This window comes from Rhipicephalus microplus, chromosome 1 (assembly GCF_043290135.1).
Source record: "Rhipicephalus microplus isolate Deutch F79 chromosome 1, USDA_Rmic, whole genome shotgun sequence".
NCBI classification, from domain to species: domain Eukaryota; kingdom Metazoa; phylum Arthropoda; class Arachnida; order Ixodida; family Ixodidae; genus Rhipicephalus; species Rhipicephalus microplus.
Genome location: NC_134700.1, coordinates 281,810,698 through 281,827,716, shown reverse-complemented (window position 1 = coordinate 281,827,716; position 17,019 = coordinate 281,810,698). Strand labels below are relative to the sequence as shown.

Below are 17,019 nucleotides of genomic sequence, written 5' to 3'. Positions count from 1 at the left end.
ATAACTTCCCCTGTACATTCCTTGGCATTACTGTCTGTTATATCTCATTAATATTGTGTTAAACCACGTAAAAACGAGCCCTTAGGTATACACTTCTTTCCCTTATTTCATTGAACGAGGGTCTCGTACTGGCAGACTTGGTGTGTTTAGGTTGTATAAGAGGGACAATTAATCAGCTGCCCGCTCATAATAAGTTCACGTGCTACGTGACGCCGAACATGCGCATAAGAGTGTTTTCACACTCGTTGTTTGGCTTATAGATGGCGCTGACTGTCGCTCCTACTTCTAAATTCACAGATAAACCCAAAAAAGTGGATGGAGGGAGGGCCGCTGTGATAGCTCAGTGGTTAGAGCATCGAACGCGTAATTCGAAGGTCGTAGGTTCGATTCCTGCTCACAGTTGGTAATTTTTTCATCCACTTTTCTTTCTTCTTATTTACATTCCATTGGTTTTAATAACTTCCCCTGTACATTCCTTGGCATTACTGTCTGTTATATCTCATTAATATTGTGTTAAACCACGTAAAAACGAGCCCTTAGGTATACACTTCTTTCCCTTATTTCATTGAACGAGGGTCTCGTACTGGCAGACTTGGTGTGTTTAGGTTGTATAAGAGGGACAATTAATCAGCTGCCCGCTCATAATAAGTTCACGTGCTACGTGACGCCGAACATGCGCATAAGAGTGTTTTCACACTCGTTGTTTGGCTTATAGATGGCGCTGACTGTCGCTCCTACTTCTAAATTCACAGATAAACCCAAAAAAGTGGATGGAGGGAGGGCCGCTGTGATAGCTCAGTGGTTAGAGCATCGAACGCGTAATTCGAAGGTCGTAGGTTCGATTCCTGCTCACAGTTGGTAATTTTTTCATCCACTTTTCTTTCTTCTTATTTACATTCCATTGGTTTTAATAACTTCCCCTGTACATTCCTTGGCATTACTGTCTGTTATATCTCATTAATATTGTGTTAAACCACGTAAAAACGAGCCCTTAGGTATACACTTCTTTCCCTTATATATATATATATATATATATATATATATTGTGAGCACTGACTGTGTAGTTCATCATCTTCACCTGCGCATACAAATCATCGTGATAATCATCATCACCTCGCAGCGAGACCCTCCAATGTTTTCTGGCCTTCGCGGTAAGGACGTAGAAGAATGGCTAGACAGTTACGACCGCACCAGTGCTCCCAATTAGTGGAATGAGGCACACAAGCTGCGCTACTTTCCCTTTTATCTCAAGGAGGTCGCTAAGACATGGTATTATAACCACAAATGCAACTTTCCTGATTTGGTCAGCATTCACGGTGCAGCTGCGTGAGATATTCGGCGCTTCTGCAGGATGCTCTGAGGTAGCGAAACAGAAGCTCGCTACCCGCATTCAGGGGCTTGACAAATCGTACATTGAAGACGTGCTGGCCCTCTGCCGCCGCGCCCAAAGTGACATGTCGGAGGCCGATCATATTCGTCATGTACTGAAAGGCATCAACTCCGTTGCCTTTTAATGCTCTTGTCATGCAGAGCACTACAACAGTTCAGGACATCATTACCACCTGCCAGCACCTGGACACACTTTACTCAATGCGCTTTCCACACGCTTCCTGTGACACTTGTCTGACTGGAGAGCATGAGCTGCGGGCTCTAATTCACACCATAGGGAGAGAGGAACTTCACAGCCTTGTTCCTGACAGTGCACCTACTTCATCTGACGCTCGCCCCCTCCTAACCTGCGAGAAATTATCAAGGATGAATTGGCATCGATGATAAGCATCACACGTGCCCTGCCCCCTGCGCCCTTATACAGGTCTTTGTATGCTGAAGTCGTCTCGTGGCCTCCTGGACACACTCTACTTATACCTGCGGACGTCGAAACGGCCGCGATGGCAGCCAAGGCACCACTGCGACCCCACTTCCCTGCCTGGTGCCCTACGTGCCCTGTCTCCTACTACTGTTGCATACGAGGACATCTCTCGCTTTTGCCGCCGGCACCAGCAAGATGAACAACAACTTCATACGAGAGTGATCGTGCCCCGAGGTCCGACCTCTACATACCAGGAACATACATTCCATCGTAAGACGTTCGCCTTCACCTCCTTTGTCCTACAGTGACCCTCGTTCTTCTCGCTCACCCCGCCCTCGTTCACCGGCGCCATTCCGCCGTACTACTTCGCCTTCAGGTTTTGCCCTGATACCCCTCGACAGCCACTTGGAAAACCAAGAACTTCGTCAAAGTGTCACAATTCCTCCTGCGCGCCCTGCTGTTTGTGTAGAAGGCATTTCGGTTGACGCACTCGTGGACAATGGAGCCCCCATTTTGGTCACTGATCGCGAACTACATCTACGAAAAGTGCTAACTCCGTATGTTGGTCCGCTGTTATGTGGTGCTAATGGCAATCAAATTTACCCTAGTGGACAATGCACTGTTTGTGTTCTGCTCGACATAATTCGCCACCATATACAACTTACTGTGCTTTCTTCATGTGCTCATCCGATTATATTGGGCTGGAACTTCCTGTCAGCTGCTTTCGCTGTCATTTCGTGTGGTCCGCCCATTATTCGCATTACGGACATTGAGCATTCTCGTGCTTACGATTTCTCGTCGCCTCCCCTTGTCGCAGCTGCACATTTTGTACTGCCCCCGGCCCAAGAACGTATTCTCACCATTAGGTCGTGCGACACCACTGACAGTGACGCAGTGATTGTCACTGCTCAGCGCTGCATTTTCCGAGGAATCACCATCACTTGTTCTTTAGTGCGGTTTTCGCATGGTCATGCCAGTCTCATCGCCTACAACACGACAACAGAGCCACAACTACTGCGAGAGGGTCCACTGTTGCTAGCCTTATCAACATAGCACCGGTATGTGTCGTCCCTGTATCGTCTCCGTCGTCAGTCGCTAAGTGTATGCAACCAGGAGTCTCATCTAATGCGCTTAAAGCCACTTTGAGTCCATATCTTACTCCAACGCAAACTAATGACTTAATGGCCTTTTTAATGAAACACCAGACTTGTTTTGAGGTTTGTTGGGATGGATTGGGTCAAACTACGGCGGCCTCTCATCGCATCGCCACAGACGGGTCTCGTATCATTTGCCGTCGCCCTTACTGTGAGTCATTTTGAGAACGCAAGGTTATCGAGGAACAAGTCAATGACATGCTCGCATACAACGTTATCAGGCCTTCAGCAAGCCCTTGGTCTTTTCTTGTTGTCCTATTTAAGGAAAGGGATAAATCAGTTCGATTTTGTGTTGATTACAGTGCACTAAACAAAATTACCAGGAAGGATGTATATCCTATGCCTCAACTTGGCGATGCCCTTGACACTTTGCAGGATGCAGAATACTTTTCCAAGCCTAGACCTACGATCTGGCGATTGACAGAGCCCGATGCATGAGCCTGATAAAGAGAAGACAGCATTTGCTACTGCTGATGGCCTTTTCGAATTCAATGTGATGCCTTTCGGGCTCTGCAATGCCCCAGCCACATTTGAGCGAATGATCGATACGGTGCTGCGGGGCCTAATATTGAACACCTGTCTTTGTTACCTGGACAACATCGTCCTCTTTTCATCCAGCTTCTAGCAACACCTACAACGTATAGACAAGGTGCTCACATGTCTAGCCAAAGCTAGTCTCTAGCTAAATATCGAGAAGTGTCAGTTTGCGAGCCGCAGCATCAATGTGTTAGGCTGCGTTGTCAGCAAGCTTGACATTAAACCTGATCCCGACAAGGTGGCCGCTGTGTTGCACTTTCCTAAGCCCACCACGCTAAAAGACCTTCGCAGCTTCTTCGGCTTATCCTCTTACTTCCGCCGGTTTGTTCGTGATTTCGCCAGTATCGAGGCTCCTCTTCACAAACTCCTGACCACAAGTGCATGATTTATTTTGACAGATGACTGTGAAGCTGCTTTCCAGACCCTGAAGCGATGCCTCACGTCAGGGCCAGTTCTTCGCCATTTTGATCCTACAGCCCCTATTATATTACACACTGAGGAAAGTGGGCACGGAATCGGTGCTGACTTGCTGCAGCGTGACCAGGCTTTGCAAGAGCAAGTTGTGGCTTACTTGAGCCGTACTCTCTCTCCAGTGGAACGGAATGACAGCATTACTTAACAAGAATGTCTGGCTATCGTGTGGTCCGTGCAAAAATTTCGCACCTATTTGTATGGCCACCGCTTCACGATTGTCACTAATCATCATGCGCTCTGTTGGTTATCCTCCTTAAAGATCTTATCAGGATGCCTCTGTCGTTGGGTGCTCCGACCACAGGAGTATGGCTACAGTGTCACATACCAGTCGAATCGAAAGCACCTAGATGCCGATGCTTTGTCCCGCTGTCCGCTGTTGAAAAATCATGAAACATCTACCTGCTGGGCAGCGCCTCCTAACCAAGTGACCACGCAGATGACCAGTCTTCGTCTTATCAAGTTCACTGCACCAGATGGCCTCCTTCAATCTGCAGACCTCACCTCGCTCCAACGTGCAGACACATACTGCCGTACAATCATTGATCGGCTCACCAGCTTGTCCTGTGCTCCCAACATCTGCTTACGACGACAACTCACGCGTTTCAAACTTCATGATGGGGCATTACTTTGGCAAATTTACCATCCTCTTAGTAGCCGATGGGTCCCGGTCATACCTCGTTCACTTCGGCTGCAAGTTTTAGCAGCCTTTCATGACGACACGACGGCTGGCCACTTGGGTTTTCATAAAACCTACGAACGCATTAAGACTCGCTGCTTCTGGCGTGGCCTCTCCACTAGTGTTTACAAATATGTAACTTCCTGTTCATCATGTAAGCACCAAACATGTTCGACATCTTTTCCCGCCCGCCCTCTACAACCTCTCCTGTGCCCGTCTGCTGCCATCGAGTTCATCGGTATAGACTTATACGGACCCCTTCCGCCTATCCCCGCCGGTCACCGCTGGATTGTTACTGCCTTAGACCATCTTACTCGCTACGCTGAGACTTCAACTCTTCCTTCTGGCACTGCCTCTGAAGTGGCTGACTTTGTTCTGCGTGCCGTTACGTTGTGCCACGGCGCCCCTCGTGTTCTCCTGAGTGACCGTGTGGCAAGACATTTCTTTCCCATGTGCTCGCTAACAGGCCTCTGACACCATTCATAAGACCACCTCGGCATATCAACCGCAAACAAATGGTCTCACTGATCATTTTCATAGAACTTTGTCAGACATGATCTTTGTGTATGTCCAGCCCGATCACAAGAACTAAGACAATACTACCGTTTATCACGTTTGTCTATAACACTGCCATTCAATGCACAAGTTACAGCCCATTTTTCCTTGTGTATGGTCTTGCACCATCTTTTGTTGTAGACACCAGCTTCTAGTCCATGCCCTCTGTCCCCTCTGCAAGCGATGCCCTCTGTCCCTTTCGGAAAAGTTCGCTGCCCTTGCCAACCAATGCCGCACAATCGCACGCGCCAACAGCTCTACCGTTCAGGCCCAGGGAAAAGTTCGTTGTGACGCGACACATCGAGTTGTGTCATTCTACCCAGGCGACGAAGTGCTCCTCTGGCCACTTGTTCACACACTCGGCCTCTGTGAAAAATTCAATCACAGATACCAGGGTCCTTACACCGTGCTTGAACGAATATCGGCTGTGAATTATCGCGTTGCTCCGGTTACTTCGGCTTCTGATCGCCATCGTCCCGTGATCGAGATCGTCCATGTGTCTCGCCTGAAGCCTTATATCCGGCGCTCGTACCCTTACTAAATGGACGTCTTGTTGACCGCTTTTGTGTAGGGGGGGCTCCGTTTACTTTGGCTTCTGATCGCCATCGTCGCGGGATCGAGATCGTCCATGTGTCTCGCCTGAAGCCTTATATCCGGCGCTCGTACCCTTACTAAATGGACGTCTTGTTGACCGCTTTTGTGTAGGGGGGAAATAGTGCGAGCGCTGACTGTGTAGTTTATCATCTACACCTGCGCATACAAATCATCGTGATCGCGGCGTGTTCGGTTGCTCGCTCTCGCGCCTGTGTTGGAAAATATATATCTTTCTCCCATATATAATCTTTCTCCCATATATATATATATATATATATATATATATATATATATATATATATATATATATATATATATATATATATATATATATATATATATATATATATATATATATAACTTTTTAAGGGTCTTTGCAACAATTTTTCAGCATGGTGAGAAAACACTGCAGACTCGTACCCGAGGATCCTGATAACACACAAGCTAAACATTGTAGTGCAGCATGCAATTCACAATTTTTGAAGCAAAAAAAAAAGTGTTCCAAGGTCATGACGCATATGAAGCCACTTCTTTCTCCCATGCCATCTCTACCTGCTTAGCTCACAGCGCAGTTGTCAAGACGAGAGAAAGGAATTAAAGCATGTGAGAAATTTCTGCAACTCTGCTGATACTTGAGATTCTAAAATTTTTTTCTGGTTGTGTATTTACGAGGAACCAAGCTCTTTTAAGATGTTCGATGGCCACTTGAAGAAGTGTTGCAGCACCCCTTTAATATACACTTAAGAAATAGTTTACCCAATCCCTTCAAGAATTGAAATAAAACTTCTAAATATTGGCTTGCTTACACTATCTGTTGGCTTGATATGCACTTTCAACAGTCATTACTACTCACGAATGAATATCTTAAGGGCAGTGTAACAAATTACATACCTCAGAGACCTTAAGCAAGGATAAAATTGTGCCTATATGGTGCGCTTTCTCTACACATTGCACGCTTTTCTATTTTTAGAAATGACTATTCAGAGATGACAATGCTATCAACAAAATATTCTCTTTTTGTTTTCATGAGCAAGTGTCTGTGATGCCCATAACAGTGCATTCCTAGAGTCAAATGAAAGTAAAGCAGTGCCACAAACAGAAATCAATGTTGGGACAGGAAAGAAGACAAAGCTCTGCAGTATAAATTTTCCATTCACCAGTGACTTTTCCTTGCACAAATGACACCATGAAGAGCAGTGCTAGTTCATCTTGATTAAAATAACAAATCAGTTAACACTACTCTATTTTCGCAAATGATAACATTACTATGACTTTAATGGTGAGTTACCTGGCACCTTCCAACAACGCAACATGGTTGAGGTAGTCTTTGGTCAGGTCCTGCTCAACAAGTTCTTTTGTGGTTTATTTACATGGATGTTTTTTGCTGAATTATGTGCCATCTCTAAATGAGCAAGTGAACTTCTTTAACTTTGATTTCTTTAGTTCCAGACCAGAATAGACAAAGGACGGGTAATGGTGTCGGACCACATAGGGCTTGAACAACTTCAAGACGGATGATTTCTATTAGCACAGCAAAGTATTACATTCTATTACCCAGTTTAAGGACTGTAAACCTTAGAATAAAAATTCCGTCTAGTGGGCATAAGAAAGTTTGATAATAGTGACAATTAGCTGGCCTGGTTTAAGAACACTGCACAAAGCAATGACAAGTTGTTTGGCAATACATATAACACGCTGTTGTCCAGCAAGTTATCATTAATAGTAGTATTGACTTTGTTTAGGTATAGTAAACCAGTATTAAATGTCTATTTTGCAGTCACTTATTTTGCATTAAGACACACAAGTAAGATGAGTAGAGCCTTAAGCTTCGGCATTCCTGTATTAAAGGGTTGCACAGTTCAAACCTTGCATCTACAGGCTGTGACAAAAGCCACGGGCCAAGTCTTCAGCATATACATGTTCTCGTGCTGTGTGGCGAGATCCCCATGATATTCTAAACCTCTGGGACATTCATTTACAACTGCGTTAGAGCATATGTCATACTGAAGGAATTATATTAAACTGCAAGTTCACCATCAAACTGCAGCTGCAGTCATTACTTGGGGCATATTTTACATAAAGTGAAAGTAAGAGATGGCACTCGTTCATGTACTTATACGTCGCTGATACTCCCGAGGTGGCACGTGTTAAGCAAGGAAGATGCTGTATTCTGGTAGAGAATTCTGTTAGTTGTCAAAAACGCCGCGCATCCACCTATCAACTCCTTGCTGTTTTGTATAAGCTAAACCGTGGCTGTTTGAGCTACATCTGCCCCGAACATGAATGGAACAAGAAATTCCAGATGCACGGGGAAACTGTAGACGATTCGTTCTCAAGCAAAACAAAAAGAAAGAAACTGCGCCTCGCATTGCCAGTGGCCGCCCCCGCAAAAGACGGCTCACATTCTTTCGCGAGACGGCTGCGCGAGCCTCTTGGGCGTTGCATATGAACACCGGTCTGTCGGCTTTCGCGGTCGAGAATGCCCATCTTAAGAACCACGACACACTGGCTGCATGCACGTCGGTCCGATCCGCACGAAGCACCTCGTTCCGACAACCTCCTGTAACTGGAAAATCACCGCGCCCGCCAGTGACGCGGGTCGCGTCGGACATCTCTAGACATGAGCGAAAACCTAAAAGAAGACGGGCGAAGAAAGACACGTGCATCGAAGAGGAGCCGCTCAACCACAGCGGCGCAATCACACAGTGCCGCCGACCTAGTGACTCATCTACCGACGAACTGCTCGTAAAAAGTAGATACAGCGGAATCCGAAGAAACCACTCGCACAATGCGACGCGCAGTCTCGAAACTCGTAAAGTAGCACGTTTCCGGAAAGACCGAAATTGCACAGATGAATGCGGCGGCGAAGGCGGGCTGTCACCCGGAATGCCTGCCGAAGCGCCACAATACAGCAATAGCGAAGTTGCAGTAAGCTGAGCGATATTTGTCGCGCAGCTCTAAACTGCGGCGTAAATACGTATTATTAGTGGTCGCCGCAATCGTCACCTGTAAAGCGACTATGAAGTAATGCCGAGAAAGTTGAGGCCCTGTCAGTTGTTGACGCTGAGAATGGTCCCTTTTGAAAGGTCAAGTTGGGTTGGCATCGCTTTTACTTACTCGTTTGTCGGATCGCACCCCGAGTGATCTAGCGGCTCTATGGAGCCCGGCGGAAGCTTGAGGTTTAATTTGTTTTTCCCAGGGTTTCGGCTCATGTTAGCCGCTTCCCTCGCGCAGCATACAAGCGTACAAAATGAGAACGCTATGTCTCCGCCGTGCCGAGCACCTACAAGTTTGCGGTAGTGGTGGTAGCGAGAAAATAAGCAAGAAAAGTAATGCATAAAACAGTGGCTAGAAGGCGCCACAGTCGACGTTTACAAAGTTTATAGAACTTGTTTAGTTGCCAAACCCTCCGCCTCCACCAACATTCAAAGCAGCACAAAGCTTCTAGTCCAGGTGGCGCTACTGCAGCAACAGGCTCCTTGTAGCCTACGATGGAGCGTGAACGAACGTGGTGTGTGCAGCTGCTATCCGCCCAATAATTGAAATGCTTAACAACGCAATGACGAGAACGACTATTTTTTCGCGTTTAGTAATCATGAAGGTTTAACATATTAGCAGGAATGTCTGAAAGCACGTTATGCGACGTTCTATGCTGTGCAAATTATAGCGGGTACCCGGTAAGTGACGGATGGTGCAGCTCTCATCAAGTTCAGCGGGACAGGCATTAGTTTTGTTCATTGTCTAAGCAATTAGCTGTGACAATATTTTTTCAGCTAACAGGGAAGACTCCAACGGTTCTGGTAGATTCTGTGAAAATACTTGGCGGCAAAATTTTCTTGGATCCGCACGAAACGTTCAGTGGAATCTGCTCACGTCGCTCGCATTACTCATTATAGTTTGCGTTAAAAGCTGAAAAAAAAACGACTAGAAAAACATCAATTAAAATTGTCAGACAAATCGACTGAGTGGCACAGCACATTTTCAGAAATCAACACTCGCAAGCGCATGACTTATGTTGTGCATGTGTTACGTCGACACATTTCAGTAGCCGCCAAGCCCAGTCGGGACTAGATTTTTTTTTTCGCTGGCTCGTCTACGCAAGTTGTGGAAAGGAGCTAATATAACTCGAGAGTTTCAGCTTTGAACAAAGTATGCTGGTTATACTTGAAGTTGATACTTCACACCAGCTGTTTCTTTCACAGCCTGCGGGGACACATTCAGTGACTCACCACGCAAGAGCAGTTCTGTTAGATGTGAAAGCGCGGTTATAATGTCTGGATCTAGATGCATATATGCAACGTGCCCATTCGGTCGCGGATTCAATCCCGGTCGAGGCGGTCGCATTTCGATGTAGGCGAAATGCGAGAGGCCTAGCTGTGTACTGTGCATTGTCAGTGCACGTTAAACCAGATGGTCGAGATTTCAGTCACCCATCACTGTGGCGAAATTTCTCTAGATATCATGATTATTATAATTTTTATTAGGTGCCCCGAAATGCCACGAAGACTAGGTAACATCGCTAACGTTGTGTGTAGATTGGCTACGCGGCATTGCGCGGTCGCAGAAGACAACCCTCTCAAGTACATGACTAAGTTATGCATATGTGTACACTTTGATATAGCGATCAAGCCGAGTCGCGACCACATTTTTTTTGCTAGCTTATCTATGCAAGTTGCGGAAAGGAGCTCATAGGTAGATCTCGGGAGCTATATATGTTTACATGCGAACAAAGCACGCAGCTTATAAGTTCTGGGTCAATACTGCACAGCAACTGCTTACTCCTCCACATTCGCAGCCACATTCAGTGCATCAACGCGCACGAGCAATTTTGTCCCTTTTGAAAACATGGTGATGGCGTCAGATATAAATGTCTTTGCAACGCGCAAATACATTTAAACCTGGATTTTTTGTGAATAAACTTTAGTTTGAAGTGAGCGCTTGTCTGTCCAACTCTGTCTTTCCTTTCTTGTCTTTTTACGCGATCTAAATACCACTATGTTCAAGTACAAACTCTCGCAAATTTCAGTATGAACTTTAGCGACGATTACACATTTTTCAATGACTAGCGTGCGCTCTTCAGCATTTATTGCTCAAAAAGCCTCAGAACGACTGTTTTTATTAGAGCTGTAAATTATCGCAGATGGGAAACGAGCACTCAATATTGCTTAAATTTCATGGGTGCAACGCTTGTCATATCTACATAGCCTTCTGACTCGCGTGGCGATTTAACACTCTTTAAACTTTTCTTCGACCACCTCCCTCGATCTGGAATCTTTTTTGTGTGTGTGTGGCTTCGAAGATACCAGGGGATGCAGACTTCTTCCTGCTCAAGACTCCACTTCAATACCGCGAGCGCTTTCGACATTTTCCCCATCGTCAACGTGGCTGCATGTTTTCAACGTGTCCTTGGCATGAAAATGCACATCGCAGACTCACGAATTATTCGACAGCCTTTTTTTAAAGGCGGGGAATAGCGCAATCTCACGCATCACGGAGAGCCGGAACACGTATGTGGAGCCCAGAAGTGTCGCGGGCACTTGTTGGTGATATGGCCACTTGTGCATACACGCACACAAGTCAGCATTGCAGACGAACAAACATCCGTGTGACATAAAACACAACAGCGCGCAAAATCTCTTCAGTGTGCGTACTGCAACACACGGACACAGCGTAACCGCAGCCAAACACACACTCGCTCCGGCGCTCGTTCCAGGACTGGCGGCAGCCTGTTGCGACAGCAGCGCCACTTGCGATGGCGCAAGCGCAACACCACCGAGTTTTCAAACCGAACAGCCACAGTAGTAGTATAGTGCATATTCTAGTTCACTATAGTAGTAGCACGACCTCCTCTATAAACTATAAACTTTAGTTTATAGAGGAGGTCGTGAGTAGTAGTAGTAGTAGTAGTAGTAGTAGTAGTAGTAGTAGTAGTAATAGTAGTAGTAGTAGTAGGCATCATCCTCCATGCTAGTAGTAACAAACGTTTATAGATACTATTTCTTTAGTTTCCAAACTCCTCCTTTCGAGACGGGCGCGATTTTTCTTCAAGGGAGTGTGGGAACGCTGCATTCTAACTGCGCCAAGTAACCGGCTGGCGGCTGCTCACCGCTGGCTTCATTGACGCTGCGGTTTCGTTCGTTTCATGCCGGAGTTCGGTCGCACTTGTGTGTGTGTGTGTGTGTGTGTGTGTGTGTGTGTGTGTGTGTGTGTGTGTGTGTGTGTGTGTGTGTGTGTGTGTGTGTGTGTGTGTGTGTGTGTTCAAGTGCGTCCACATGTGTGGACGCACTTGAGCACGTGTGTACGTCTCCCGAGGTTAATTTTACTGTTGCTGCTATCCCGTCCGCTGTAGCTCAGGCCTTCCGAACATCAGAACGATTTTTTTTTTTTTGTCGCACCAGTGGCCGGGTACAGGGTAACGCCCGAGAAACGCCATTTCTCTCCGCCATCCAACCCGCCTTTACTGCAGAAGTGGGAAAGATCCATGAGAAAGACCCTCAATGGACGATGTTCACGTTCAAGAAAGCGACATCCTGAAGACATATAAGCATATCATAAATGGAGAAGTCGAAATCGACTAGGTGCATGGACATTGAGGAGAGGTGCAGTTCCTTGTTTATTTCCGAACCTCCCATTGAACCTGTCAGGAAGCCGCATAATAAAGGGTACCTGTACCACAACCAACTGCTGCTGCGATCTACCAGAAGAATCCCAGCAACAGGCACCCGCTCCTTCGGAGAACTCCGGCTTTTCTGAGTGATCGAAAAAAAAAAGTGTGCTTCAACTTCTTTGCAACGAAAGTTCTGCGCTTCTTGGGCAGGTGGAAAAACCTCCGGTAATAATCTTCTATAATGCTGAATTTAAATATATATATATATATATATGTACTGGCCCAACGAAAAGTGAAAGTGCGCCGTTAAAAAATACTACTTTCAAGTGTTGTGTGGCCATGTGACTACTGCTAACAGAGGTATAAGTGTCTTGCGTCATTTTTTTTTAGCGAGAACACTTGAAAAGAAAAACAGAATTGCAAAAACAACCGAGAAAAACGTGCAGATTGCAACCAGCGAATTAAGAAAATGCTTGATCTGTGCCACCACCGTTAAAAAACGGAGAAAACTTGAGTTACGCCGGCTGAGTGACAAGTTAATGTGCAGGATGTCGAATATCCCTATGCTAAGCCTCGCAAAGATGGCTTCTAAAGAACTAAGCTGGAACGAGATGAGTCACAGCTTTTACTGAGGCATCGGTGAGACATGGCTGATAGAATTGAGCTCTAAATTTTGTTTCTACTACCTGGAAGAACAAGAAGTTACAGAGCGACAAAACGGTTCTTTAATCGACAAATGCTCGTTAAGCACCACGCTTACGCGAGCTATTACTTTTACCAAAGGCCTGGAAAGACGCCGCCACGCATTAAGGCTTGACGTTATAGTCGTCGTGCCTAAAACAAGAAGTTGCAGTACTGTGTAAACGCTGCTCACTGGCTACACGTACCGCGCCTATAGCTGTAGCAGACGACTCTCGTTTGCTTGGCGCAAAGTTGGACTGCAGTGCCACGGTGGCGGGAACTGCAGCCGGCCGCCTGCTCCTCGAAGGCGAAGCGAAAAGTTCCGAAACTAAAAAATGTATCAATTAACGTTAAGTAGCCACCATAGCGTTTTTTTTTATGCTGCCAGCCGTAATTGTTATGACGGCAAACCATGAGCTAAAACATCAAAAAAAAAAAAAAACGACAATGCCTTGTTTTGGACACATATTTGTCAATAATAGACCAAGCAAGTTTCAATTGTAGATGCAGATTGTCTGGTAATTTACTGTTTCACTAGGATTTGGAAAGCGCGATGACCAAGGACAATTCTTACGCCCGCAGATAGTCGTCTCTTTAAAAGGAATGCCAGAAACTCGTGAGACAATTCTTTAAACAAGAAATTGTAAAGCGCATCACATCCTACGCCGGGGCCGGGTGTGTTGCTGGAATGGTTCGCACCAATTGTTCAACAAGGTGTGAACAAACGTTCTATAACAACAAGCACCTCTGCAAAATCGAATTATTGGAAATGTCTTTACTGTGTCTGAATGACCTGTGTAACCCTCAGAAGATTGATAAGCGGTCCCGAGCTTCACTTTTGTTGCTTTGTCATTGCAGCATTTCATCTCATGGTTACTCAAAGACAAGCATAAAGCGTACGTGCTCGAAAGGACACAGTCGTTTCTTCCAGCGCTCCAGCTACTTTCGATTGAGCTGTACATGACAATTTAACTAACTATAATTATAACTTAACTTCATAATTTAACTTGATAAGTTAGCACTGTGTGTGTGATATTTGTTTTCTGCTTTGACCCATCCTACATAGGACACTTGTTTATTTATTATTTTATTTATTTAATACCCACAGCTCCCATACAGGCATCGTTAGGGTGGGGGGGGGGGGGGGTACAGGAAAAAAAGATGAAAATTTCAGGTTCACACATGTTTGTGTAAAAAAAAAAAAGAAGTAGATTCGAAGACACAAAACATACACATCTGCATCGAGAACAGCTGCGTCGTAGAATGTCATCAGTACTAGAGAAAAAAAGCGGAAACCACAAGAATAATGACAATGCCAAGGATAATTAAAACAAAGCACAACAATCGTCCAGCACAAGGGCAAATGAAACACCAGAACTAAACAGCATAGCTTGCAACCAAGATACCATACAGATTATGGCGACTGCCAGGCGCACACACGTAGTTTATAAGGCTTAGTGGTCGAAACATTAAATCATTTTTATTGCAGAAAAGAACGCGTCCGTAGAAGAAATTTCTACAATCGTGGGAGGAAGTCGATTTCACTGACTAATAGTTCTCGGAAAAAGAGAGTTGCTGAAGGACGACGTATTGGGTTTCTCTTATCTTGTGTTCGTGATCTTTGCGTACTGAAATGTAGTGAGGCCGCGGCAATCATGCACTATGCCGCACCTCTCTGGTACTATTTTCTGTAATGTTTCTACCCCCACCGGCATTACGTATATGTCACGGGGAATGCGAGTATTGTCGCGACATGCAATTTCTTGTCTGGCTTGCCACACTTGCGCTTGACTATGATATTTATTCCTTAGCGGACTATTGGAGAGTTGTTAGGTTTTGCCAGTTTCTGTGGCATACGCACATCGGCTCGCCAGCAAACGTTATATCCAAGTCTCACATCGCTTCCCGGAAAAAGAGACAGAGAGAGAGACAAGGCAAGGTACAAACAGACAAGTTCCAACAGACGCGTTTCGGGCACCACATGCGCAACATTAGGTGGTTTTATTTTCGAAAAGATGCACTGTCATTAAAGCCTAAAATCCGGTCTGCCTCGAAGACACTCATTACTGTGGGTCTGAGACCACGAACTTCCAAGGCGTCATTATCTGAAAAAAAAAAAAAAAACACATGAGCCGGTGGTATCACCTTTATAATGGCTCTGCCTTCCGGACCACGAAAACGGATCGCGGCTGTTCAAGCGTTACCTGGTGCACCGAGGCTGAGAGCTCCAGCAGCAACCGTGAGGGCCACGATAGCCGCAACTATGCAGCAAGCGGCCTTACACGCAGAGTTCCGAATCCTGTAGTCCATGTCGGCTGGACGTGGCCTGGCTGCGAAGACCCTGATGAACGCAGACATGTGCGGGAAGACAATGCAAACGTTTTCTCCGCAAAGTGTCCAGCGCACGGCTAAGCCCACTGGCCTTACCTCATATTTGTTGTTGTCCTCAACAACCGTGGTTCACACCCACTGTGCGACATAGGCTATTACAAAAATTAACCTCATCATCGCGTGTATGCGTTATTCATTTTTTTTTTATTTTAAGGGGGTACTGACACCTTTTTTCGGAGGCGAGTTTACTCAGCCGTACAAAAGACTGCTCCAAAGTAGTGTGACTCTCAGCAAATGCTGATATTTTACTTTTTCATATTAACGTCAAATTTCTAGCTGCGCCCCTACCAACAGCTACGCTAACTTGGCTTCACGCAGCAGCTTGGCAAGTTTCGATGACGCCAAGCACTTCAACACAAAAATGGCACTTGCGTGCCGCCCTCTCGGTCGTCTGCTCGCGCCGTGCGGTCACTGTCATCCAGCGTACCTGTGCAGCCAGTTAGCGAAGTGTGGGACAGTGTACGTGAACGCGTTTACAGTATATACGCTTATCAGAGGGCAAAGGAATCGTTTCATTTCGAATTAGTCACCATGGCGCTGATATTTGCGCTAGCGAAACGGGGGACAATAGGTGCCAGTTCCACCAATTCCAGTCCGATCCGGCGCTGAGGCAAGTGTGGGTCGGCTTCATGCACCGCGGCCGAGGCGGAGACTGGACGCCAACCAAGCGGAGTTTACTCCTCTGTATGGTGGCTGGAAGGAGCCACAGATATCCTTTGTTCGCTGCTGTTCACTCTGGACGCGTACACGCACAACATGCAATTGCTGACCGGCTTCGGGTTGTCGACGAAGAACATGCGCCTTGCCAACGTTGTGTCTTCCTGCCGAGACAGTTGCCACATAGAGTATGGTTGTCACACGTTCGGCGCGCAGCAGCAAACGAAGCAGACGAAGAGCATGGGACGAGGGCAACGAGGGTGCCTCACGAAAACTTACTACCGCCTCATGGCACTACTCATACCGTGTCGTGACGACAGGGTACGAGGAACAGTAACTAGCTTTTAAAAGCACGCTGTAATTTTTCAGGGTGCACTCACGCTTACCGGTACGTTTTGTACGCTTGGGGTGCTTCGCCTATCATTTGACGTAAAAAAAAAAAGTGGAAAAATTTCATGTCAGCACCCCTTCAGGTACCGTGCTTTTAACCCCAAGATGTCCCACAGCTCACAAATAAAGGAATCCTACACAGAATAAATACCAATGAATGAAAACGCACAGCACACACTCAAGGCTGAAGATGAAATTGGGAAAACCCACCACTTTAACATTCACTTAGCCAACTTTTAACCACAAGTCCATCCACAAATGTTAACATCAACTGCCATGATGATGAAAACATTAAATACAAAGAAAACTGGGAGGACCCCTATTACGGAGGCTACCTGAACTGACAAGGCCACCCACCCTAGCACTGAAGCACAAGGAGCCTGGCTCAAATAAAGTTCATTTCTCTCAATAATAACCTCTGTATGTTCAATTTACAGACATTTCAACATTTATTTACTGTTATATTTCCACAAGAGTTCTTTGTTTCAAAGTA

General features: G+C 45.9%; 1 protein-coding gene and 2 non-coding genes across 3 annotated transcripts in view; 2 read left to right on the top strand and 1 right to left on the bottom strand.

Annotated features, from left to right (window-relative positions):
- The window catches only part of LOC119188276 (mitogen-activated protein kinase kinase 1), a 45,523-nt gene extending 36,413 nt beyond the window's left edge, over window positions 1-9,110 (bottom strand). Inside the window, exon 1 of the mRNA XM_037436237.2 lies at window positions 8,918-9,110. Coding sequence (XP_037292134.1) covers window positions 8,918-9,012 — 95 coding nt within the window. The 5' untranslated portion in view covers window positions 9,013-9,110. The remainder of the gene's footprint in view (window positions 1-8,917) is intronic.
- On the top strand, window positions 330-402 carry TRNAT-CGU (transfer RNA threonine (anticodon CGU)). Its single transcript has one exon. It is a non-coding gene; the product is annotated as a tRNA-Thr (tRNA).
- Window positions 785-857, top strand: TRNAT-CGU (transfer RNA threonine (anticodon CGU)). Its single transcript has one exon. It is a non-coding gene; the product is annotated as a tRNA-Thr (tRNA).
- Window positions 9,111-17,019: the final 7,909 nt, after the last annotated feature.